Source organism: Lissotriton helveticus, chromosome 7, assembly GCF_964261635.1.
Source record: "Lissotriton helveticus chromosome 7, aLisHel1.1, whole genome shotgun sequence".
Taxonomy (NCBI): Eukaryota; Metazoa; Chordata; class Amphibia; order Caudata; family Salamandridae; genus Lissotriton; species Lissotriton helveticus.
This window is the reverse complement of record NC_136068.1, coordinates 1,427,301,130-1,427,328,530: the sequence shown is the minus strand read 5'-3', so window position 1 is coordinate 1,427,328,530 and position 27,401 is coordinate 1,427,301,130. Positions and strand designations below refer to the sequence as shown.

The 27,401-nt window shown below is 45.5% G+C and overlaps 1 protein-coding gene across 4 annotated transcripts in view; it reads left to right on the top strand.

Moving 5' to 3' along the window:
• Positions 1-7,720, top strand: part of MYH16 (myosin heavy chain 16) — a 1,068,458-nt gene extending 1,060,738 nt beyond the window's left edge. For all 4 annotated transcript variants that reach the window (XM_078654769.1, XM_078654768.1, XM_078654770.1 and 1 more), the window contains one exon: positions 7,178-7,720. In XM_078654769.1, the coding sequence (XP_078510895.1) occupies positions 7,178-7,324 (147 nt within the window). In that variant the 3' untranslated portion in view covers positions 7,325-7,720. The remainder of the gene's footprint in view (positions 1-7,177) is intronic.
• The last annotated feature ends 19,681 nt before the right edge of the window (positions 7,721-27,401 follow it).

Below are 27,401 nucleotides of genomic sequence, written 5' to 3'. Positions count from 1 at the left end.
TTCGGACACAAGAACACATGAAACGTTCCTTCCTCAGGGCAAAAACATATTTGCAGATGCATGGGGGGCCAACTGGATGTGGTGGAGCAACCACCTGATATGCGGTATAACAGCTCACCAATAGTCAATTTGGTGCGCACGGAGACCAGTCTTCCGTCCTAAAATGAGGTTAGATTAATCAAAGGATCCAGATAGTTCATGGCGGGCCATACATGGTAAAGTACCTGTCCCGGTGCACAGAGAGGGGTTAAGAACGTTATTAAATAGGGGCAATCCTGGTCGTGCGATACAGCATGAGGCTCTCGCCTGCAGAGTAGAGCAGGTCCACAGGATGAGAAAGGGACTGACTTTTCACGTCGAAATTGGAGATTATAGAAGACTCCCTCTCCCGGCCAAACAATCCAGCGTAAAATGCCCAGCAGGCGAGATAACCCGGGTCGCAATACCGGGTTGGTGGAGCGCTCCTAGTAGCAAGGGTCTAGCTATGATGCGGGAAACGCTCTACGGTGTCCTCTGGTAGCGTGGCTCCCCCAAGGTATACCCCTGTGGGCAGGGTGCAGTGTATGTGAAAGGTAGGACATTCCCTGGCGTGTGTGGCATGTCCTGATAGTGAAATACTGCCAATTTGGTTTTTCACAATTCCAATAGGATATAATGGGGAGTTTGCTTATAACGTCTTATAACATCTTATCTTATCTGGGGAAAAGGTAGGAAAATAACGTTTAGTATGCCCGAACTCAGAATGTTAAAATGCATATTTTAGTGGGGGTGATTTTTACATTCTGTGCTTGAAAATACCACTTTTAGAAAGTAGGTATTTTCTTGCTTAGCCATCCAATGTGACTCTGCAAGGATGTGTATTGACTGTCTGGCTTTGGAGTGACGGGCTGGGGATGTGCAGTGGCTCCAGAGAGCCTGGATGAGTCAGCACTAGGCTGAATAGACCTGGTCTGTATTTGGAGTGGTGGGAGGAGTAACACCTGTACCAGAACAGGGTTGTGCCTGCCTTCCACAGTGATGGCTCGGCCCCCCTGTGGTGTGTCTGGAGCCAGGCCTCACAATGACAATGGAGGTTGTTGTGCACTTGCAAAGTACCGCCAGAACTGGTTTGGACTGGGCTGAGAGCCCTGGGCCAGGAGAGGACAAAGATTTGCTGTATAGAAAAAGAGGCCCGACCCACAGAATTTAGATCACTTTCGGGAAATCAAGAGGACCCTTTGTCAAGGAGAAGAGCTGTGAAAACTGAGGAGGAATACTGCCCCTGTGCTGTTTGCTGTCTGGGGTTGGCCTGCAGTGGCTATTTTCTGCCAAGGAAAGGGAAAAGGAACTTTGCTGTTTTCCTGTGTCCCCTGCTTGAGGAAGATCTCCAATGGCTTGAGAAAGAGCTTGCCTCCTGTTCTGAAGTCTCAGGGACACAAAGACTTCACCCTCAGCTCCCCCGAACTTCCTTGCTGGGAGTTCTGACCTGGCAAGAGGTGCCTGTAGCTGTTCTGGCTCTCTGGATCTTGTTCTGGCTGTTGGGAGCTGGAAAAGCAACGCAACAACAAGAAGCATGACGCATCCGCACCTATTTCAGATGTATCGCTGAAGAAATCGGCGCAGTGCCTGCCCACGTCTCGAGAAATTGATGCACGCCGCATCGACTGCATCGGTCTATGAAGTCCAAGATCACCATACTGAATCTGATGCAAGCCCTGCTGTGTGGCTGCAAGAACCCAGGTATCATTATGGATTGTCACATCGAGGTGCCAAGTCTGTCATTGGGGGACGCAGTAAGAAACTGACACCTCACCTCCCCACACAGTAAGAAACTGTTGCATCACCTCCTCTTCAGTAAGGAACCAACGCATCACCTCCCCTGCGCAGCAGTAGGGAACCAACGCATCACCTCCCCGGAGCAAGGAACCGACACATCACCTTCCCTGAGTGTAAGGAACCGACGCATCACCTTCCCTGCGACCCTTTTTTGTTGTGTGCATGACACATCCAAGGTACTTTGTGTGAAAAGTGTTGCATCTGAAATTTGCTTTGAACAGAACTATTTCTCCCATTTGAAAGTCATATTTTTATTATTGTACTGTGGGTTTTTGTCATGTTGGCCTTGTTTGGTTTAGAGAAAGATTACTTATTTTGCTAAACTGGTGTGGTGTCCATTTGTAGTGTTTTCACTGTATGTGTTCACAAATGCTTTACACCCTGCCTCTGAGATAAGCCTGTCTGCTCGTGCCAAGCTACTAAGGGGGTGAGCATGGGTTATTTCAGAAGTGTATCCCCCTTACCCTGACTAGAAGCAAGGGTCCCTATTTGGACAAAGGTACCTACCTCTACCAACTAGAGACCCCCATTTCTAACAAGTTTGTGCTCACATATGTACATATACCTGTAGAGCAATAGCCAGAGCTCAGTCATACAGTTGGGTGAAGCAAAACTCGTACTTCAGATGAATGGGAAAGAAAATGAGGCATAGTTATTCAAATAGCTATCATCCTGTAATGACTTGGTTTTCTACTATGTATTGGTGCCTCTGTCAGTTACCAGACCATTACTTACCACAGCCCCTCTCAGGACTCCTGAAAACACCACACTTTAAAATACCTACCTGAGAAAGGATTAACACTGAAAGCTAGAAATACTGAGCCATAGTTGGGAGGATATGTAAAGCAACTCAACGCACCTCAGTGTGAACAACACCTTCCGGTGAAAAACGCCTTCCGGCGAGCAACGTGCCACTGCACGAACAACACACCACTGTGCGAACAACGCCTCCCGGCACCCAATGTGCCACTGCATGAACAACACGCCACTGTGCGAAAAACCACTCCCGGCGATCAACGTGCCACTGCATGAACAACGCACCACTGTGCGAACAACGTCTCCCGGCGACCAACGTGCCACTGCACGAACAACGCACCTCAGTGCGAACAACGCCTCCCGGCGAACGGACACATACCTCCACTATGCTGGGGTGAAATACTTAGAATTTAGACTTCCCTGCTGGGAGCCGATTTCCCTCCCGTATTGACAACTACCCGTTGAAGGGGAATTTACCCATCCCTCCATGAGCACTTGGTAAAAAAGGGGTCCGACCTTCCCTCACAAGGAATACAAACAAATTATAAGCTCTGGGGTTTCTTTATTAAACAATGATAGAATGACCAAAGAAAAAAGTAACTAAACAGCACAATAAACATTCTTCACAATAGCAATTACTGACGTATACACACATATATATATATATATATATATATATATATATATATATATATATATATATAGAACCTGAAAATGAAAGAAATAGTTAGACATAAACAATCATGCAACAAGCATCATTGGAACACCTCACCATGATCTTAGTCATCTTGCATTCGGAGAAAGGCCCGTCTCTCTTCCTCTGGCCCGGTCAGGACTCTCTGTTCCACAGTCACGACTGTACGTCTGCACTGTGATGTATCACCAGACCGCCAAAACCCTCAGACCAGAATCTCACACTCTCCTGCACCTCTTTCTATAATATAGAATGCAACCCTCCATCGAAGCTTCTAGAAACCTCCGCCTACCTTTCCCATCAGATTCCTGTACCACCTCGTACCGAGAGCACAACAACAGCTGGCCAGGCGTTTGCTATGACTCCGGTGCAAAGTGAGCCCATTCCTCCGATAAGAACCGGTCCGCTCTAGTTTAGGAAGAGCGAATAACAAGTAGGAATTAAAACATAACCTCTCACCCAAAGAGGCTCGGAGAATGGCAGCAGCTTAGAACATGGAGTCACTCGAGCATAAGCCTCTATGCCCGAAAAAGAGCAAAAGCAGTATGCAGGAAAGCATAAGATCATGCCAAAGCAAGTAGGCAAGCCCTGCCATTAGGTGAGATAAAGTCTGAAACAGAAAGAACATTGACAAGCCCTGCTTTATGATCACATATGCCTAAATAGCAGCAAAATATACTGAGATGGTTGTGGGCAACGGTCATAATTAGTTAAATCGTTGGAAATACCTCGGTCACTACACATTCTTATAAATTAATTTCTGTCAGTTGGCTTTAGCTAAATGACAGATGTGTATTTAATGGACTCAGTTACCAAATGAATTTCTGCAAATCAATTTCTGAGTCAGTAATTTCACAATGGGAACAATAAGCCTATATGTGAAATCCCCAGAGGTCCTGCTTGATTATCAACAGTATTTGCTCACAACACAGATGCCTTGAAGCTGGTCATTAATTCAGCTTTGCTGATGAGTAGTTGGCCAGATATCCGGGGCCACCATAACACTCACATGCCAGATTTATTAATGACCCATCTGCTTTTGAATGTAATTGAAATGTTTGAGCTTCAGACCGGAAGCAAAACATAATAAGATATCTATGTGAAATCTAACTCCACTCAGCAAAAACCTCCCGACAAGATACACTACGTCAATGCTATATAAAATCCCAATGCGCATGCTAACCTGCTCCAGCATACAGTTTTTCAATGAAACTGTCCAGAGGCTGTGAATCTATTTTACCCCATATAACACCTGGCCCTTTTTCTCTTTCAGAAAACAACTAAAATGCCTTTTCATACCGGAATGAATCCATCCGAGGGCTTTTATTGTCATAATAAACTGTATATACTCATTCCCCCAATACATTCCAGCTTATCCTTCCCTCTAACAGGTATTCTGTGCTGCCCAACTTCCTAAAAGGTTTCATGCAATATGTACACTTTACGCGTATAATGTAAATGTCACAGTTAAGAAATCTTTAAGCACCGAAGTAGCAAATGACAATGCTAAGACATTGTGCTAGATAAAAAACCACATAAAGAAAAAGAAAACAAATTCCACAAATATATTCTCCTTTAGATTATCTCACATATCATCTTTGTGAACCTCTAAAATAAACTATGCTTTGTAGGAAGTCCCAGGCATCAAAGGATCCAAAATCCTAATTTTAATATATTATGTTATTTTTTATGAATAGTTGATATAGCACAACAACTCACCGCGCACCCTCTCCTTTCCCCCTCACTCCGGAGGGGCATATCAGCACGAGGCAGTAGATAGGGCAGGAAACAGCCATTAGAACAGTCTGGTTTTAAGATTGTGTTTTAACCCTTTGGCTGCGGGGGTTATTCCCCCGCTGTGCTGGGGGGCGGGGGAGCGTGCACAGCGCCCCGGTGCTCAAGCCACGGTTCTCTTGTGCTCATGACGAGCTGAGCTCATCATTGCCACACCCGTTTTCTTAGAACGCTCAGCACAGCAGGGGAATTATCCCCGCGTGTGAGCGTTCTAACGGCCATGACGAGCTCAGCTCGCCATCAGCCCACGAGCACCGTGGCTGATGACGAGCAGAGCTCGTCGTCTGCATGGGAGGGGTTAAATCTGAGAACTCAGTGAATGCCCTGATAAAGAGGGGATGCTTGTTCCAGTGGTACGGAGCAAAGCACGAGAAGGCCCGTCCACCATTCGTAGATGTGCGACTATGCCAGGGACAAAGAAGAAGTTGACTACTTGATCAGAGCTTTCTTCCAGGGAGATAGGGAACATGTTTGTCCTGTAGATACCTGACATGGATTTATATGCCAGGCAGAGGAGTTTAAAAATGTATTTTTTATTTATGGGAAGCCAATGAAGGGCCTTGAGCAGAGGGGCTGAGGATGTGCTCGGTCGCTGCTTATTAACCAGTCGAGCTGCAGTATTTTGTACCACCTCCATTTTATAATGAAGGGATTCATTTGATGCTACAACAAGTGCATTTCCATAGTCCAGACGGCTGATTGTCCGAGAGGACAGCAGAAGCCACTGGAAGATCCTCCAAAGAAGGCGCATTGCCCCGAAGCTCATACCGCAAGTAGATGTCACCTGGTCTTTCATGAATACCTTTTTATCTAACAGAATGCCCAAGTTTCTCACTGTGCTTTTGGGAGAGGGAGCTGGACCAGGTTTGACAGGCCACCATTCCGCTGTCCAGTGGAGCTGCACTTTGCCAAACAGTAGAAACTCCGTTTTGTCCCCATTTAATTAAAGACAATTCGGGGACATCCACCTGGCAATTTTTCTATGTTTAACATTTTCAATGTCTAGCGCAAAGTTGATAACCAATTGGGTACTGTTTGCATAAGAGAGTATTTCAAAACCACAGGACTTGACTAGCTGAGTGAGGTGAGCGATATAAATGTTAAAAAGTGTAGGACTCAGTTGTTGAAAGGATAACTATGAAACCACTCTTAGTTATTTAGATTATAAATTGTAATCTTCATTTGGGAGGTACGTTTTTGTTGCATATCAACACTTGTCTCACCCACTGTAGAATAACATGCATAAGGCTTTCTAACATCGCATGTATTTGTGATGTGTACATTGCCCAGATAGGGTATCTGGACACTCAAAAACACATTTCTATTGTTATCCAGCTAAATGGTACTCTTTCTATCACCCTCAGAAGTATGAAGGGCTGGGAGAACCCACAAACATATGTCTCTGCAGTGGACACATTAGTCCACAGAGCCGCCAGACCCTTGTTCTGTTCTCCCAATGAGGGTCCCATCTAAACTCAAACTATAGTAAGGGTCTCACTATTCAGTATTGGCACATGTAGTGCCAAATACTTAAAAGAGCAACTGAAGATTAATTGGTGAATACCTTCATGTGAATTTTAAGATGAATGAAATGCACTGATCATTGCAATGTTATTCTGAAAATGGAAATATACACTAATAATTACCAACTGGGCAAAAATAAACATGCAGTTAGGGTTAATGAGTGATGTCCGCATTTTGTACAAACGGATTAGTACAGACTAGCCCAGATCTGAACATGCATAAGGATAACAATTCTTCCCATATTGTGGGCATTTATGCAGAATGGTGCACTCACCCCTGCAATGCTTTTATTGGTATAAACTTAGTAATTCTAATGATAATATGATGCACCACTTGTGCCTGGGTGCACAGCCTGCACGAATAGTGTAACATGTCTATACCTTTCCATGAGCTCACTTAAACATTCACTCACCCATGAATCCACTATGCTCTGACGGACACGTTAATTATATGTGCACTGCCACAATCACACATACAAACTGAGCTAATAAAAAAGTAGTTTTGTTCATAAAACGATCAGATCTGTTGACTTTGCCAGTGCTCGTTGTTACATTGGTTTTATGAATGATGCAGTTCTATCTCCTTTCTACCCAGGGCTACAGTTCTCCGTTTACCGGCCTTGTGCGGTCTCCCAGCTCAGCAGGATCAGAAGGCCATGGGGAAAAGCTACTTAGCGAAGATGACACCACTTCCCTGATTCCAGCTTACTTGAATTCCCTGAAGAAATTAATGGTGGACTAAAGATATTCCAGTTATTAATGAACATTTTACTTAAAGTCCGAATCTATATCTCACATGTAATGTATACACCTACAGGCAATAGTTTTCTAAAATACTAATACAAGACTGCTCTTTTAAATAATCGTACAGTTTCAATAATGCATTATTTTTTTCACTAGCCATAAAAAACTCTTAATATTTTACTAATTGCAAAATAATTAATTTGTATTGATATGTTGTCCTTTTGGACAATTGGTAGTGTGGAATAATGAATGTTTTTATAATGTCATCTTCCTTAAAGTACACCGGTTTTTAGTTATAGGTTTTGTGAGAAATGTACATTTTGTGGCCATATTTGTTTAAAGAAATGTGGGTAAAATATGTGACAACTGAAATTAAATACATGTTTCACAAATATCCCTGTCGCCCAGGAATGTTTTTTTCTTTATTGTTACTGTTATATTCACATTAGATTGCTGACTTCTTCCTATTGAAAATATATACAATACTTCCCATGAGGAAGCCCGTAATGGCTCTAACTCGCAGCCAGAGAGATCTATTGAGCCAGGGATCAATCCTTTCCGGGAATTCATGTCCCCCCCCCAGTGACAGATCTTAAGGGGGTGGCACTAAGTATTAAATCTGATTAGCCTACTGGCCCAGCTACACGTAACAGAAAAAGGAGGGGCTAGATCTGATACGTGCAGCAACTATTGGAACTGTCTTTGAAATGTGGGGTGGTTCCTAAGACATGGAAACATGCGGCTGTTCTACCTCTGAAGAAATAGCCCTCAGCTAACCCCAAGTTGCTGCAAATCTCTGTCCTATCTCTCTGCTTCTTTACATATCAAAAATTGCAGAGAAGGTTGTGAACAAACAATTAATGGCTCACATCAACCAACACAATCTCCTCTATCCCTCGCAATTGGGGTATAGAGCCACATATTCAACTGAGTCAGCACTTCTTTTTGCTACAGAGTCTCTGCGGAGACGCAGGGATGCCGGTCAGATGGCTGCCTTGGTCCTGCTGGACCTAGTTGCAGCCTTTGACTCAGTATCCCACAAACTCCTCCTACAGTGACTTCAGGTGTGCGTGTTGGATGGACGAGCACTTAAGAGAGATAATAATTCTTTATTTAGATATATAAAAGCATATCTTTAAAAGATTCTTCCAGCACATTAAGTACAATTTACAGATAAAAAAACAAAATAAAATTTGGCCTTCTTATCAGTGCTTACTGCAACGTGTCAAATTAAAAATTAGCACTCCCGTACAATGCAGATGAGGTAAAAGTACATATCATTCTACACAGTTATCAGCAAGGGATTAGCTGTTTGCAATTTTTCTAAAAGACTATAAACTTGCTGAACGAATTTGGCCAATTTTATATTTAAAACAGTGTTCTCTAAGGACAGAGCAGCAATAATGGCATGCCTACAAGTCCGAACTCCCAGCCTGTTCCATTCTGGCCTGAGTAGGCGTCTGCGTTGGAGAATAAAGAAAGGGCATGTACAAAGCACGTGCAAAAAAGTTTCATTTGGTGCCCCACACCCTCTGCACATTAGATCAACTCTTTTTCGACGCCATACTGGGAGATTTTGAAGGAAGCTCTAGTCTCCCAGTCTAAGGGCGATCAAGCATCGCTTTAGATGATAAGAAAATGTTGTCGAAAGGTAATTGGCGGGGGATAATCGTTTATAAGAGTTGGCTACTGCCCAGGCATGACTGCGTTTCGCAAGAAGAGCTTTGTCCATGATCAGGGATTTCAGTCTTATACCTTTTTTAATTGTGTTTTTGAAAGCAGTCTGGCTTGGATTAAGGGCCCAGAGATCCGCAGCAGACATTTGTTGAATGTGGTCATTTAGGAGGCGGACGAATGATCCCCCCGGATTGCTCACACTGATTTCGTTCCAGACAAGGAATTCCAAGGTACCAACTTCTGCCTGTCTTAATTTGTGGATCAGGTTAAGATATGAGCCAACGTTGGAGGTTTCATAGTTAATTAAGCCCAGCTCTAGTCTGACCTGTGCTGGCGAGGAGGAACTCGGCAGGTGAAGCAATTTCTTGTAGAGTTTGGTTGTTAGTTTATTTAAGGTATTGTTCATTTTACCCTTAAAGATCTCTATGCCATACGAAAGTGTGGGCCCGATCTTTGCTCTGAGCACTTCCAGTAAGGGCAAAACGGTGGGGCCTGAGAGTCTCCTCGATAGCTTAGCCAAGGACACCATTAACGCTGTAGCCTTGGCTGCAATCACAGTGTTCTGTTTGGTGAAACTCCCCCTGGAGTCCAAATGGACCCCTAAGTATTTGTAAGATTGGCCGATTGAGATGCTTTCATTATCTATTGTCCAGCCTCCGCCGCTGTAGCGTTTTTTGCCGAACGGAACAACCATGGTTTTTTCATGTTGATTTCTAGATGGTTGTTGGCCGTATATTGCATTAAGGCATCAAGGAGTCTTTGTAACCCCACTCTGGTAAGACTGAACAGTGCCAGGTCGTCGGCATATAAGAGGACGCTGTTTTAGCACGAGAAGAGGCTCACCCTGTTTGCTGAGGAGTTCTGAGGGCAGTTTCGCCCACACGGCTTGCCGCTCCCGCTCCGCGGGAGCCGCTGCGCACAGGAGTGCGTGTGTTACCACCAGCACCTGGACACTGGAAGCAGAGGTAGGGGTAAGAGGAAAGGCGTGGGCTGCGAGTGTGCAGGGACTCCGTTATCCAGGAGTCCCTGCGAAGACCACGGATTAACATCCGGTCCGCTCTCCCCGCCGGCCCTCCCCCCGCCCCTTCCGCCCCACACGGCCACTATATTTTGGCTCGACTCTCCCGCAGCGCGGGACGCAGCACGGGCGAAGACAGGGCTAAGACTGGGCCGTTTGAGGCCGTTAGAGGACGGTAGAGGACTGGACTGGCCCACTCTCTATCGTTTTTTCTTTAGATCTTCATTTACTTGCTCCATACGAAATGAGTACTAGAGAAACTCGGAGTAAGACCTCCAAGGCTGCCTCACAAATCAGCGGCCCTATGGATGACTTTATCACCCGCACTAACATTGCCATTGATAATGAAATATTTAAATTGCAAACCCGGGTGTCCTTAGAACTGGATGCTGCTAGACGCCTGTCGCAAGTGATAGCGCACTCAAAAAAATCCTCTTTAGGCCACATAGCCACTGCAGTTACGCCAGAACGCCCTATTGTCCCTAAAAGCATAGTCACACAGGCTGTTGTTCACCGGAACTCAACTAACTCTACCCCCTCCCCACTGTTAGAGCAATATATCAATGTAGAAGAAGCCAAACCCCTACCTGCGTCTACACTTTGTGCCCAGACTACGACCCCTAACCCCCAGCTATCCTCAAACCCTACTACTAGCAAACCACCTAAAAGGAAGCGTCGAGCAGGCACTGCTTATGCTCGTAAAAAGGCGAAAATTGTGCCTCCCCAAAACCTAAACATAACGAGAGCCCTATCACCTAATGCGCCATCAAATGTTTCCCAAGGGCAATGTCTGGGGTCACAAACACTTAGGGAGGGTGGTATAGTGGTTCCAGAAGCCATTTTAACTAGTATGGTCCAAGAGACTGAGGGCTTGCAGTCCGAAGGGTTAGGCAACAATGATAGGGCATTTATAGAATTGGTTTGGACAACTTTAAAGAAACTTCTTTCCCCTCTCGATCTTAGACTCTCGAGAATAGAGAATAACCTGCTCGAGATGGAAAAAAGTATTATCGCTCTGGCAACTCTCGGCTTGAAAACCCTTGAAAATCAGGGGCAGTTTGCCCCGGTCATTACACCACCAATTTCTTCAACCCAATCGCAGGATGTTCCTCCTCGTAACCCTGCCCCACTATGTCAGGATAACCCGCCCCCAGCACCACCCCCTTCCCGACCGATACCCAAGCCAAGGTCGGTGGCAGTGAATCAAATCCCTCCTGCCACTAAATCTAAAGCTTCCCAATGAGCCACAGAGCCCCACTCATGTAAGCCCAAATCTGATGCCCAGCCTAAATCCACCTCTGGTACTGCACAGGACCCGCCTTCGAAGGAGAATTTTAAAGGGGGATATATTGATCTTCCCCCTGAGGCCAACGACTATGTGGTGGTCCTAACGGGCGTCCCTCAGATTGGTGTAGACCAATATGAGAACCACTGGTCATTAAATAATAAAATAATGTATTGGCTAAATAATAATAGACCTATTCCCAATGGCCAGAAAAGTAGAGTACTGATGGTCCGCAGAACTCGCTGGGTGGGCCCCACAAAGAAATCTAGTCCAGGGGATTGCATTGTGGTGACCTTCGAGGACCCGCATACGGCACAATTTATCTGCTCCTGGCCGGGTCCTGAAGGGTCCCCCGTAATACCTAGACCCCTGTCTTTCTTTTACCCACCCCGTTTCCAGCATACCCCAGTGGATAATTGGTCCATAGTTCAACATCAATCTTGGAAAAGCCATCCTAAAGTCCGCAACCAATTCCAGCCACTTTGGAATGGCTTTCCCACTTCAAACAGATATGGTGGCCTGGAGGAGGTGGATTGACTCTCTAGCCAACGTTTCCAGCATAACTCCGATAAATCTCTTGATTTGTTCGTCGGAAGCCCATTAGAGCACGTACCCCCAGATCCCGTAGTGGGCTTAGTGGGATGCACCAATGCCCTGGATACTAAGGTAGGGTTGACGCCCCCTGGCACTCTCGTTTCTCATACTTCGGAAGGTTACACAGTTCCATCCTTTACGACTCCTCATCCACTGAGTCTAGGGAGTGCTGCAGAGGTGAATGGGGCTGACCCAACCAAGACTCCTCCTTCGCAGCATTCTAAACCTAGTCCAAATGTCTACAGAGATGTTGTATTTGAAGCTGCTCCGCCCATCCCTGCCTCTCCACAGCATACCTCTAATTCAGCGGTATTAAAGGTCCTGAGTTGGAATGTGGCTGGGCTTGATCGTAACCTTGATGATCCGGATTGGACTGCACTCCTAGAACCATATAATATTTGCCTCTTTCAGGAAACTTGGTGCCAAGAACCAAGGCACAGAGTGGGGTTCACGACTTACTTCGTCCCTGCCGCACAGCTTCCTGGATCTAAAGGGCGCCCATCAGGCGGTCTATTGATTTGGATTAGTATCGCCCTAAGGCTAGGTGTCACCCAAAGGTCTACTAAATCTCTTGACCTACAATGGCTATCATTGCATTGTAAAGGAGGGAGGTCCTTTGAAATCTTCAACATTTATTTGAGGGGCACCAATGGTGGGTCTTCACGATTATCATCTACAGGCCTAAGCAACGAACTAGCCTCTTGTAATATTGATTCTTATGTCCTGCTGGCGGGTGATTTTAACTGTTGCTTTGAGCCATTGTCTAGGGATGACATTCTGGACACCTTCGAAGAGGACTCCAGGAGAGGTATCCCCATTCTAACCATCGATCCGATCCCCAAATGGACTCAAAGTGCAATAGAAATCAATGCCCTTTGCCTGGAACACAACCTAAGAGCAGTCAACGGTCGCTCCAAATCTGACCCCAATGGAGCCCATACTTATAACAGAATTGGACGGACCTCAAGAATTGATTTTATTATGCTTAATTTTAATTTGTGGGCTTTCCACCAAGATATGGAGGTCATCGCATCTAGTGACAGTGACCATAACCCACTTTCGATTTTGATCTATAGCCCATGGAAAGAGGGGACCTTTGCTAGTTTAGATCATAAGTGGAAAACCTCTCGCGAAATTGTTCCCACTAACTGTAGTAGGCGCTTGAAGTGGGCAAGAGTCTCGGCGGACGAAGAGAGGCTATCGCAAGCGGCGTCTATTTTGCTAGAGGCTGATTCTAGGCTGGATGCATTGATCCCAACGGACGGAAAGACCTTGCCCCTGTTTGTAAAGACAATGGAGGCTTTGAGTGATCTTTTTCTTATTTCCCAGACAAGCTCCAAGGTTGTCCGTAATGGTGCTTATTCGTCCAGGTCATGGTGGTACTCTTCGGAATGCCGAGAAGCAAAGGGGGCCCTTATCTCGGCAGTAAAAAACGAGGAACCTGACAAAGTAAGGGCTGCAAGGAAGACCTACAAAAAAGTCATAACAGCAGCAAAAGAAGCATACGACCTAAACTTCTGGCGGGATCTGGCCGAAGCATGTAAAAAGAAAAATGCCAAAGAGTTTTGGGACCTACTAAGAGCCAGGGAAAAGCCTATTGATCACCAAATAACCTGCAACATCTCCGGTGCCGCATGGTTCGACCATTTCTTCAAGTTGTATTCGATCCCACTGGGGGTTGGTGATCATATTTTGGCTCCTTTGCCTCGCCCTACAACAGTTTCTATGAGCAGTGGTGGCCCTTTTTCCAGGCAGGAGGTAGAACTTGCAATTAAGGGCATTGTTTCTAATAAAGCTGCAGGCCCTGACGGAATTCCGGGCGATCTGCTAAAAGCCTACCCGGCGTGGTGGAGCAGATTGATCACTTCCCTTTTAAATGAGGCCCTGTTAGGAGCCGCTTTTCCTGACTCCTGGAGGGGAGCGGAAGTGGTCCCCATTTTTAAGAAAGGCTCCAGAGACGACCCGGCGAATTACCGCCCTATTAGCCTGCTGGACTCTACCCAAAAAGTGGCGGGCAAAGTTGTCCTAAACAGGATATTGCAGTGGGCAGAAGAAAACCAGATACTGTCCAACCTTCAAGCAGGTTTCCGGAAGGGGACTGGCACTATTGAACAGACATTTCGCCTCCTTATCCTCTACTGGAAAGTGGTGGTGTTGGGAGGGGGGAGTTTGTATTTGATCTTTATCGATCTACGTACAGCTTTTGATCTGGTCCCGCGAGCATCACTTTGGAACACTCTTAATGAGTTAGGCTTACCACCATACCTACTAGCTTTACTGAGAAAATTTCATGATAGCAATTTTGCCCAAATTAGATGGGGTTCACAAGGCGAAAAAACATCCCGCATTCCGGTCAACAGGGGCGTCCGCCAGGGTTGTGTACTTGCACCCACTCTGTTTTCTCTCTATGTTAACGGAGTGGTGGAGCACCTTTTACGAGATCCATCTGATGCTCCGACCCTGGCGGGGAAAAAAATCCCAACGCTCCTGTTTGCGGATGACACCCTTCTAATTTCTAAGACCCCTGTGGGTATTCAAAAATTGCTATCCAGTTTCAAGTCTTTTTGTGATGTCAAAGGTCTGGCCATTAATATAGCAAAGACCAAATTCCTTGTGCTTAATCCCCCGAAAAAATCAATCGCTACCCCTGTCCTTGACACTGTGCACTTAGAGAGAGTCAAGGAATTCGACTACTTGGGTATTCGGTTATCCGATTCCATGAGTTGGAGGTCACATCATCAGAAGGTGTTTCTTGCTCACAAGAGGGTAGCTGGAGCCCTGCTCAAACAACAGCGAGCTTCGCCACTGAAACCCATTGGGGCTGTTCTTGATATTTATAGGGCAAGGGTTGTAAGCGCAGCACTATACGGCGCGGAACTGTGGGGCTCACAGAAAATTGACACTCTTGCCTCCCTTGATAACAACTTTCATAAAGATCTCTTGAGGCTGCCCCACAGTACCCCTACAATCCCTATTATGCTTGATGCCGGCTCACGTCCGATATGTGATCAAGCAAAACTACGCCCGCTTTTATTATGGTCCAGAATCTGGAATGTCCCAGAACTCCAAAGCTATGCAGAGGCCCTGGACGATCTTTTGTCCCATACAGGATGCCATAAGATCGCTTGGCTTAGAGATGTTAAATCCCTCCTCTTTAAATTGGGGTTAGGAGATTTTTGGGTTAGTAAAACCTCACCCCCAAAACAAGTAATAAAAAAAGCCTTCTGGTCGTGGTTGGACAATGAAATGCTACGCAATCCTAATCACTGCAAAACTGTTGTTCAGTTCCTGTTAATTAAAGAGCTTCCTTTTAGGGAACCCTACCTGGACTCCATTCATAACTCTGGAGACAGAGCACTGTATATAAAATTCAGGTTAGGTGTCCTCCCTCTTTGCCAATTTACCTCATCCTGGAAACCGCCCCTGCAAACGGTGCCATATTGTCCCTTTTGCGAATCCAGGGTTGAAACTGTTGCACATATGTTGTTTGAATGTAACATCTACGTTGCACCCAGGAAATTGTGGTTGAAACCACTATGTAGGACCCTGGGAACAAGATCGCATGTAGAAGCCTTACGCATATTGTGCACTGATTCAAGACCCTTCTTCGCCTGCTGTTTGGCAAAATTTCTAGGTTGGGCCTGGCGGTTACGAACTGCAAAAAAACTGTTGATACAGTAGTATGCTTTTATTTTTCTCTTCTCCTCTGCTTAAAGAATCCCATATGACTATTTAGATTGTTCTTATGGTACAATATGTTAAAATTTTACTGTATTGTATGCGCCAAATACTGTTTTTATTTGATGTAAAATGCAGCTTTTATGATATGTTTTTATATCGAAATAAAGCTTATTCATTCATTCATATAAGAGATTGCATAATGCCGTGCCTCCTACTTTTGGTGGATGGCTGATTACCTTCTCTAGAGAGCTTGATAGGTCAGCAATAATAGATTAAAGAGGAGGGGGGCCAGCACGCATCCCTGTTTGACACCACGAGAGGTCCAGATTTTCCGGGAGAGATGCGAGCCAGTCCCTAAGTTCACTCGAACCCATGTGTTGGAATACAGCAGCATGATTGGATTCAGGATATTGTCTGGAATTCCCCACTGCCTCAGTTTTTGCCACAGAGCAGCCCTGGGCACCCTGTCAAATGCTGCTTTGAAGTCGACAAAGCAGCAATAGATCGACCTGGAGTTTGAAAGAGCTTTGTGTGAATGATGGTGGAGATTGTCAGTAAGTTTGTCATTGTACCTGATTTGGCAACGAACCCTGTTTGATTCAGGGGAATCAGATTGTTGTCCTTTGCCCATTGTCTGAGATCCTCCAAAATGAGGCCTGCAAAGTGCTTTGCCTCTATATCCAGCAAGGCGATTAATATGTAGTTGTTCGGGTTGCCTCGTGCTCCAGCTTTATAAATGGGATGGATAATAGCACCTCTCCAAGAATCCGGAATGGTTTGAGAGCTCAGCATGTAATTAAAGAGATTTAATAGCACCTTGGACCAGAAAGGGACGTCGGACTTGAATAGCCTTTGTGGCAGGCCATTCAGGCCCGGTGCTCCGTCTTGTCTCCCTTTCGTCAGTGCTTTAACTACTCTTTCTTCAGACAATTCATCGGGTGAGGTAAGCCCCTGCATTGAATCGTGTGGGAGATTCGATGCTGCGCCCGTGCCAGTGTCAAAAGCCCATGTTGATCCAGGGCGGTCAGGGTGATCTTGTGCCTGCAAATGCTCTGTTAAGTATGAGATCCAGTCTGCCTCCTGAATGTTCGCTGATCCAAAGGATGTTATGTTTCGATTGGTGCTGTTGACAAGTGACCAAAATTTCTTTGAGTTCTTTTGCTTGCTTTCCCATACCAGTTTTACCCAGAATTGAGATTCCTGGGCCTTTTTCTCTTGGGTGACTGCCCTCCTGAGTGCCTTTTGGGCATGACGGTATGTAACGAGGAAGCTGCTGTTCTCTGGAAATGTTAATAACAACCTCAGTGCGTGGTTTCTCGTTCTTTTTAGTGTTTTTATTATGGGGAGGGCTGTTGCTCCTACTGGTGGGGTGCGATTTGGGCCCTGCCTTGTCACTGGGTAAGTTCTGATCAAATGTGCGCATAACTGCGACCATATTGCTGTTGGAGAAGCCGCTTGGTCTGGAACACACATGATAAAATCCTTGCTTGTTTTTAAGATGCTCTGACAGTTAGACTCGCTCCATTTCAGGCATTTTAAGTTATCGGAATGTATTCCTTTGTAGGTAAAAGGTGCCTTTTTGTGGAGAACTAAATTTGTGGTGAAGGAGATGACCAATGGCCTGTGGTCGCTTTCAGACCTTGGCAGGACGGAGAAACTAGCCAGATTGAACAGGAATTCCGAATTGCAGATGGTAAAGTCCAGGTAGGACTTAGTTCTTCCATTTGACCAGGTCCAGTTTGGAGGGGAGTCGCTGGCCGATCTTCCATTCACCACCAGGTACCCTGCGTTGTAAAGTCTCGTCGCGGGGACCTCGCCTAATATATTGGAAACTTGCACAGGAGGTTTGGATTGGGGGACAGCCTCAATAATGCTGGTCAGGTTGGGTCCTTCTGAGTCTGTTGTGTTCCCCTGAAATAGGTTCGTGTTGAAGTCCCCTGTGATAATGCCGTCTGAGTTAGAATATTCTGTGGCTATATCATTCATTATTTCGCAGAATCTAGCCAGATGGTCTTTTTTTGTACGGGTGTTAGGATTAATGTACACATTTATAAGTAAGAGCAATCGCTGTCTGCTCCGTAGATTTATTTTGACCCCCAGTAGCCAGTCTTCTTTCAGGTAAAGTTGACTGAATTCGCCTTTTAGGTTATTGGATATGTATGTGGACAGCCCGCCTTTAGGGTGGCCGAAGCAGCTGTCCCTAAGTGCCCGCTTCTGATATTCAATAAATCCTTCTATAGGGCGGCCCTCTAATTCCCAGGTTTCCTGTAGGGCAATTGCCACATGTTCCCCCAGGAAAGACATAGTGTCTTCATTTAAGGTTTTTTGATGAAGGCCACTGATATTCCATGAGCACAGTGAAAAAAGTAGCTCGCCCTTGCTGTTGTCCACACTGTGCTGTTGTGCCCCTGACGGGAGGAGTGATTTTGATGGATTGTATGTTTCTACTGGTGATCCTGCCGCAGATGGTCAGTTTGTGTTTTTTGAGGCCAATACTGCTGGCAGCCATCCCCAGACGTGGTCTGGTTCTTTGTTTCTCACCGCTGCTTCAGGCATTTAAGTTCTGTGTCCGACCCTGAGGCATTTTTCAGAACAGAGAACGGCCTCCCATGCTCTGTGTTTTTGGTGAGGGCCGGCTTGCTGGGTGTGGTCGCTCCTGATAGCAGCGTGATTGGATACCCTGGCGTTGAATAAGGGTACACTCTAATCCCCCAGTTCCGCAGTGTGGCCTTATGTTCGAGAAAGGCTCCTGCCCAGCCTACCTGTGCGAAAGTTACAACGGTGACCTCAGAGGGTTGGCTTCCTCGTGGGGGAAGGAATTCAATGGATTCGATGCTCTTCGTGTCCAGACCCACTAGCCCCGGTATGCCTTCCACTAATTTCAGCAGATTTGATCTGTTGAGAATATCGTGCCGCCCCTTGGATTTATACTCGGGGGCTAGTAAAATCCGATGACACGATAGGTCGTCGCTTCGCGGCTCTGGTGCAGTTGTGGGTCTGAGGATCGGTTTTTCGATTGATGCATCTGATCTGTTTTTATGTGACTGCTGTGGTGGTCGGAGGGGAACCCGTTTTGATTGTGGCGTGTGACTGATCCGGGTAGCTATGTCATTGCAGATGGTTTTAGTAAAACTCAGTTTTGGTGTTGTGTTTTCATTCCCGAAAAGGGGGAGAGCCATTAAAGGCCAAGATTTTCCTGCCGCAGTCTTTTGCCCAGTGTTACTTGACCTGACTGGACTCACCCTTGTACTTGTTGTAGGATCACTACCCTCTGCTATCGTTGCCGGGGGAATTGTTGATGTTCTTAGACTCTGAGGACTCCTCGCCAGTTCTTGAGTGGGTAAGTCCGCAGTGGCTCCATTCGAGGTTATTGTTGGATTTGTCGTTGGTTCCACTGTGCTGGGTTCTTTAGAGGATTTTTTGTTTTCGGCTATCGAAAAAATGGGGAAGAGATTCTGATGGGCCAAGTTGGAATTAGCCCTGAGTTTATTTCTCGCTTTACGTTGACGTTTGCGCTCTCTCTTGCTGCAGGGAGGAATAGGCCAGGGGGGGGCCGGGACTGATGGGGCGGGCGAAGAAGCAAAGCTGTTGTTTCGCCCATCCTCAGGTTTGGCATGCTGGATTGTTGGCCCAGTTGGTGATGGGAGAGTGCCGTTTTCAACCGTCGGAGTCGGTTTTATTAAAGCGCTATGAGGGTGACCGTTCATCGATGGGAGGCGGTTAGTTGTTCCAGTAATGTCCGCTTCTTCTTCCTTTGTTTTTGCATTTTTGTTTCCAAAGTCCTCCGGTGGTTTGTCCAGTTCTTGATGTTTGGGGGGTTGCGGTTTGGCTGGCACGTTTCCTCCCCTCAGCTGCTTTACTTCCCTGATTACGGTGGAAAGGCAATCTGGGAGCAGGGAGAGGGAGTCAATAATTGGAGAGCAGCAGCACGTTGGTTGGACAAAGTTCGCGGATGCTTGCGCCCTTAGAATTAGCGAGTTCAGTTTGTCTAATTTGCCGTCAATCCCTGACGTAAAAAGTGCCAGGGTATTTAGTAAATCTACCTGCACCTCTAATTTTACTGAATGATAGTTGAGTGCGGTCACAGTTTGTTGAAGGGTCTGCAATAATTGAGGCCAAACACTAATCGTAGTGTCCTCTTCTATATTAGGTTTTTCATCCGGAGTGAGGCTCGGGCTTGGGGAATTTTGAGTGGTCTTAAAGAAGAGAGACAGATCCGACATGGGTTGGTCATTTGCTGCCAGCTGCGCTGATTGACTTTGACATGGAGACCTTGTTTGGCCAGGAGGCGAAAATAAATTGTGTAAAGGACTCAAGTCTGTTGATGCTGTTAGTATTTTTGTTATTGGTGAGGTTAGCGAGTTTGAAAATGGGCAACTACCATTGGGTTGCGCTGGCCCAGCTTGCCTGTGGATTTGCACCGTCGTTGTTTGCTGAGGAGGGCCTGTAGGTGGCTTAGACGGGATCAAGGACACCAGTCCGGTGACGGGAAGCTGTGAAAAATGTAGCTGCAAAGGGGAAGCCTCTATTGGACACATAATATCTTCCAGCTGTGATTGCGGTGGGAGGGCAAGCCCATTAAGTGGATGCAGTCCTTTCTACATCATTGCAGCTTCCAGGTTGTACAGCACCCACACCGTTCTAAAATTCTGCCACTCATACAAGGGGTTCCACGGGGCTCTATTCTGAGCCCCACTCTTTTTTTATATTGCTCATTTGACAGATATTTGGGGAAAATACAAGATCAACATAGTGTCATATGGGGATGACACCCAACTCGTAGTGACCCTAGAACAGGACTCTAATGAGTCAGCTACGCAGTTCTCCTCCTGTCTTAAAGATCTAGCCACATGGATGTCGAACAATTGTCTAAAGCTGAATGGTAGTAAGACGGAGGTTATAGTCATGGGGAAATCCACGACCATTTGGTGCTCAGTCTGGTGGCCCCAGAGGTTGGAACACCTACCCATTCCAAAAACAGAAGTAAAAAATCTTGGAGTGTGGCTCGATCCTAAATTCTTCCTCAAGGCCCACACTAGGAAGGTTGCAGGGAGATGCTTTAGTATCCTTAAAATGCTAAGGAAAACTCTGGACATCCTTCCCGCCTCGGCGAGGAAAACCATAGTGCACACTCTTTTGACATCACAATTAGACTATGGTAATGTCCTCTATTTGGATGCATCAAAAGGAAGCTTGGAGCGGCTGCAACGCATTCAGAATGCGGCAGCAGGCCTAGTTCTCAATCTACCTAAGCAAGCTTCAGCGACGAAAGTCATTGACACCCTTCATAGGCTGCTGGTTAGTAAGAGAAATCTTTTTAAAGCCTTATGTTTTTGTCACCGGAGTTTACATGGGAAAGAACCTACCTACCTGCATGATCTCCTGACCCCTTATAACTCGATTCGGCAGTTGAGATCGACAGGAGCCCATCTGCTTAAAGTCCCAAAAATCAAAAGTGCGAGGATGGGTGCATGCTCATTTAGCTATTTGGCAGCTAAAAATTGGAATACTTTTCTACCTTCACTAAGTGCAGAAAAATCTGAGAATGTCTTCCATAGAGGCCTATAAACCTGCCTTTACCAGTCTTAAGCCTCGCTACTCCCTGTTTTGATGCTCTCAGGTAACTGCTTCTTTAGCGCGGGGACACACCAGTTGGTCTAGCCAGGTGCTTTATAAATGACTTATTATTAAAGTTGATTTCGGTGTTTAGTGCTATGCAAAGATTGCAATTTAACCCTCAACAAAACAGTTAAATATTTGAATAAATTAACTATAGATCACTTGGCTCCCCATTCATTCCAAAATAAACTGCATTACACATGAATTAGGCATAATTGACAAATATAGCTGCCCAAGGGAGATTCTGAGAAGAAAAAAAGGGATGTATGACGTTACAACGCATACTTTTACCACGCATACCTTTACAACGCGGTTTTTACATCGCAAACCTTTACAACGCATAGCGCTTAGAGGTGCTGGATAGTGGTAAGTATAATTTTCTATTCCAACTCCAGTCCCTGTGGACACTAGGGAAGGTGTTGGATAGAAAATTAAACGTATTCCCTATCCTAGAGCGCCCCCCAGCGCAATGCGTTGTAATGGTTTGCGTTGTAATGGTAGTGCGTGGTAAAAGTTTTGTTGTAAACGTTGTTTACCGAAAAAAAGTAATCAAAAACTCTTAAACATGCTTTTCCCTGCCAAGCACTATCAACAGAGTGCTGTGGCAGCCCATTATTATGGGCGGTGGGGTTTCGCTTACCTCTTTTTTCAAAAGCATGAACAAAGGATGGTGAAACAGACACTCACCATGTCAGGATCAGTCAGCCGGGCGCTTTACATGCGCTAATATGTAGGTGCCTCGCAGCCTGTGCCAAGGTTTGCTGAGCTGAATATCTCACAGCCATAAGGGAAGTGACCTCATCAGCCAGTCAAATCCTCTGAAGTCCTCTCCTTATGCCTAGAGGGGGTTAGCCCTGGGTGCTTCAGGTTTAAGCCTGAAGTACCTAGAGTGGACTGTCTTTCAATGAAGCCTTGTCACAGAGTGCAGTTAGGTCAGCACATTTCAGTGGCTCCACCCCACTCTCTGATTAATTAGGAAAGATATTCCCCTAATTGGCTGACCTGTGATAAGTTTAGGTAATGAGAGGAGGTAGTGGGATATTCTGTTTTTTCTGTCCCTACCGGAGACTCCAGTGCCTTTGCGCTTCTCCCTCTTGCCACCCACCGGCCCTGCCATCACCGCAGTGGTATGGTAAGTGACTTTTGAATGTTTAAGTGCATTCATGTATGTATGAATGTATGTGTATTTGCACACAAGTGAATGGGTGCGTACAAGCATGTATGTGAATGGTGTGTGTGAGTATGTGTGCATGCTTGCAAATGGATGGCTGTGAGGAAGAGTGCTTATGCATAGTGGAGTATGAGAATGCGTGTGCACTGCCTATGTGCGAGCCAATAGTTCTAAACATTACGAGCCACCACTGTTAGGTTTTCCATTTATTACTAAATGTCAATGTGATTCCCTTTAATAATTTCTCAATAAAATAAATGCTTGCTAGTTTTTGGAAGCCATAATTAAAAGACAAAAATCAATGTAAAATATGTTCTTCATATATTCACTATCTAATATGTGATTCAAATTTATTCCATTCTAGGTATCGGTTGACAGCTCTATGATTTCAGTCGACCACATTTCTAATGTGTTTAATGTACGTTTGGTTTGTACAGAAAGAATAAGTAAAGTTTTTCTAACTATAACTAAGATCTGAGCTTTGTATTTTGTTTAATTAAATTTCAATGTAGTTTTTTTAATAGAGGAGAATGTCTGTAGAGTGTAGTGTTATAGAGTGTAGTGTTGCAGACTGGTGCAGAGCGGAGTACTGTAGCATAGCGTACAGGGGACTAAAATGTCACAAAGGAGTAGTGTGCTTAGAGTAGAGTAGCTTACAGTGGAGGGGAGTGGCATACAGTTGAGTAAACTGTCATAAATTGCAGTGGCATGTCATACAGTACAGTGGAGTAGTGTGTCATTGAGTGTTGCAAAGTCTTGCAAAAATGGATTAGAGTGCTGTACAGTGGAGTGTAGGGTCACAGAGAATTGTACAGTGGAGAGTAGGTGCATAGAGTGGAGTTGAGTGTCTGAGAGTGGCATAGAGTTTAGTAGAGCTTTGTAAAGTAGTTACATAGAGTGTCAGAGTGGAGCAGTGTAGAGTGGAGTGTCAGTGTCTGTCACTTTAATAAAGTGGTAGCATGTAGGGAAAAATATGAAACCTACTATTTTACCTATATCTAAGGCCCTAACCTTGAACAGAGTCAAAGTTTGGGTGAAACAACATGGCTGCCTTTTATGTTTTTGTAAAGGCAGCCATTAACTAATTATATACTGCCTTGTCATCAGTATCTACCATAAAATAGCACTGTAATTTAAAAGTATATTGGGAAATGTCACTGTATTTCGCAGCCTCAGATAGCCCTACATGTAAATCCCGTGTATCTTAAAAAAAACTACCCTACAGACCTGCACAACGAAAAAGAATCATCTGCACACCATCACCATAATCTATAATCATGCCAAATTTCATGACAATCAGACCAGCCATTTGCTGTTACACCCAAGTACAAAGTCTGTGGAAAATGCATTGGTGGAAAACCCTGTATTGGGACCACTGTTTTTTCTCTCCACCCCTTGAACAATCATCCAAAAACTTTGCATCAATTGCCAATGTAGAAAAAGAAATAGGTCTGCATTTTTGGGAGATTCATCAAACAGATCCATAGTTATTAACAGGAAAAAATCCAAGGAATTCCTATCTCTGGGAATCCTAACTATAGTGGCTACCGCGGTTGCCAGTAGGTAGGTATAGTTAGGACCTCGTTTCAATTCAAAAAATGTTTTTTCTTTAGCCAATATCTTTGATGTCGTTTGACGAATCTTTGCGAAATTTTCAAAACTAATGGTTCACTCAGGTCAGCTCCTGTCTTGAAAGTTTCAGGGTGATTCGTCAAGTGTGAGACGAGAAAAAAGAGGGGTCCCAAAACGCATTTTCCCCATGTTAATTTCCATGGGAACTTAAGACACAGCTACAGCCCGAACTGATGAACGGAACTACACCAAATTTGGCTAAAAGGTAGCTCGTGGTTCAGAAAGCTACCTTTTTTAAATGGTATAAATCTGTTTAGTAGCAATCCAGCTGTGTGGGGCTTACTGGAGGTAACAGGAGGGCTAGTTGCCCCCCAGGGACCCTCAGGAGGCAAGGGGACTTCACCCACCAACCAAGAGTACACCAGGAGGCGTGTTTGTAGAGTGGTGGACAAAAGGGGCATGGCCTGTGTACATGTCTCAGCAATCCAGCTGTGTGGGGCTTACTGGAGGTAACAGGTAGGCTAGTTGGCCCCTAAAGACCCCAAGCAGCGAAATGGAATTTAATCCTGCAAGAGCGCGCCAGGGAGTGCATTTGCAGAGTGGTGTGAAAAGGGAGCGTGGCCTTGTATGATAACTTAGCAATGCTGCTGTGTGGGACTTACTGGGAGTACTAGGAGGAGTAGTTGGCCCCCAAGGTTGTCTTTGGGGGCCAACTGCCTCTCCTGTTACCTCTACTAAGTCACACACAGTGGGACTGCTAAGAAGTCTTCGGAGGCCCTTTCTCCACCACTCTGCAAATGCGCCTCATGGCACAGTACTGGTTGGGAAGTCCACTTTACTCCTGAGGGACTTTGGGGGCCAAGAAGCCCTCCTGGTACCTCCTGTAAGTCCTATGCAGTGGAATTGCTGAGCCCTGGTTGGAGGTGCAGCCCCCTTTCTCCACCACTCTGCAAATGCGACTACCAGTTAAAGAAGCATTTGTAAGGTGATAATTGGCTATTGGCGTTGTATATCTAAAAGTGTGTAGTGGAATTATGTGGTATGTTGTGCAGTGAAACTATGTGGATAGAAATGATGTGGTATTTAGTGTTTAGTAATTATGTAGAGTGAGATTATGTGTTATGGAGAGTAATTAGGTGGTATGGTAGTTTGTGTTGTGGAGTTGTAACCTCAGGTTTAGTCTTCCTCATTTCCATAGAAGCTAAATTATGAACTCAATGAGAGAAAAAAAGAAGGAATTATGGAGGAGCACTTCTGGGCCTAGTTAGAGGCATGAACAGGGCCACTGGAATAATGTGACTGTTTGGCTGCACTGACTGTCGCACAATTATACATTTTCCGCATTAGCCATATAATCCATCATCTGCTGTCTTATCTACAGATTTGAACAAAAAAAGCCTTGTTTCTAGCTCAAACGTTCCCAAACATGCAGCAACAAGTGTTACAGCATGGTGGAAGGCCCTCTGTAAACCGACAATGGTCCCCTGTAACTTATTACTAAATGTGGGTGTTAAATTGGTACTAATGGTATGCAAACCACTCTTGCTTTTTTCTGCTCTTCTCTTTCCACTTTCTGCATTGCTGTTGCTTCTTTCTGCAACTTTCTTTTTATGCACTTCTTTTGCCTCTTTCTGCGAATCTTTTCTATTTTCTGCACCTCTCTTGCCTCTCTCTGCACCTCTCTTGCCTCTTTATGCACCTCTCTTGCCTCTTTATGCACCTCACTTGCTTCTTCCTGAACCCCTCTTGTCTTTCTGCACCCCTATTCCCTCTTTCTGCTCCTCTCCTGCCTGTTTCTGTACCTCTCTTGCTTCTTTCTGCAACTCGGTTATTTCTTTTTGCACTTCGCTTGCCTCTTTCTGCAGCCCTCTTGCATATTTCTGCAGCTCTGTTGCTTCTTTCTGCACTTCTCTTGCTTCTGTTGGCACCTCTATGTCTAATTTTGGTACCACTCTTGCTTCTTTCTGCAACACTCTTCCCTCTTTCTGCACCTCTCTTGCCTCACTCTGCACACCTCTGCACACCTGTTCCCTCTTTCTGCACCCCTTTTGCCTGTTTCTGCAACTCTCTTGCGTCTTTCTGCAGTTTGCTTGCCGCCTCCTGCACCTCACTTGCATCTTTCTGCACCTCACTTGCATCTTTCTGCAACACTCTTGCTTCTGTCTGCAGTGCTCTTGCCTCCTTCTGCACCTCTCTTGCCTGTTTCTAAACCTCTCTTGCCTCTTTGTACACCTCTCTTGCCTCTTTCTGTACCTCTGTTGGTTCTTTTGGCACTGCTCTTGCTCCTTCACCTCTGTTCCAAATTTCTGCATCCCTCTTGCCTTTTTATGCACCCCTCTTCCATCTTGCTACACCACTCTTGCCTCAGTCTGCCCACTTGTTCACTTTTTCTGCACCCCTTTAGCCTGCTTTTGCTTTTCTTTTGCCTCATTCTGTACCCCTCTTGCCTCGGTCTGCACCTCACTTGCCTCTTTTTGCACCTCTAATGGTTCATTTGCACTACTCTAGCTTCTTTCTGCACCTCTCTTGCAAATTTCTGCACCCCTCTTGCCTCTTTCTGCACCCCTCTTACCTGTTTCTGCGCCTCTTTTGCCTCTGTCTGCAACCTTTCTTCACTTCTCTTGCCTATTTCTGCACCCCTGTTGCTTCATTCTACACTTCCAATGCTTCTTTTTGCACCTGTCTGGCTTCTTTCTGCACCCCTGTAGTCTCTGCATGCACCTTCCCTCTTTCTGCACCTCTCTTGCCTCTTTCTGCATCTCACTTGCCTCTTTCTGCACTTCTCTTCCTTCTTTCTACACCTCTGTAGCTTCTTTCAGCAATCCTCTTGCCTCTTTCTGCACTTCTCTTTTCTTTCTACACTACACCTCTCTAGCCTCTTTCCATACCTCACTTCCTTTTTTCTGCACCCATCTTGCCTCTTTCAGCATGCCTCTTCCCTCTTTGTGTAACTCTCTTGCCTCTTTCTACAGCATGCTTGCCTCTTTCTGTACCTCTATTGCTTCCTTCTGCACTTTTCTTGCCTTTCTGCACCTTTTGTGCATCTTTCAGCACTTCTCTTGCTTCTTTCTGCACTTCTGTTCTTTCTTTCTGTACCATCATGCCTCTTTCTACACCCTTCTTCCCTTTTCCTGCACGTCTCTTTTCCTGCACGTCTCTTGGTTCTTTCTGCGCTGCTCTTGCCTCTTTCTGCACCTTCTTGCCTCCTCCTGCACCTCTGTTGGTTCTTTCTACAGTGCTCTTGCTTCCTTCTACACCTCTTTTGCCTGTTTCTGCAACTCTCTTGCCTCTTTCTGCACTTCTCTTGCCTCCTTCTGCACCTCTTTTGCTTCCTTTTTGGACTTCTCTTCCTCTTTCTGCACCCCTCTTGCCTATTTATGCACCTATGTTGCTTCTTTCTGCACTTTTCTTCCTTCTTTCTGCACCCCTCCTGCCTCTTTCTATACTCTTGCCTCTTT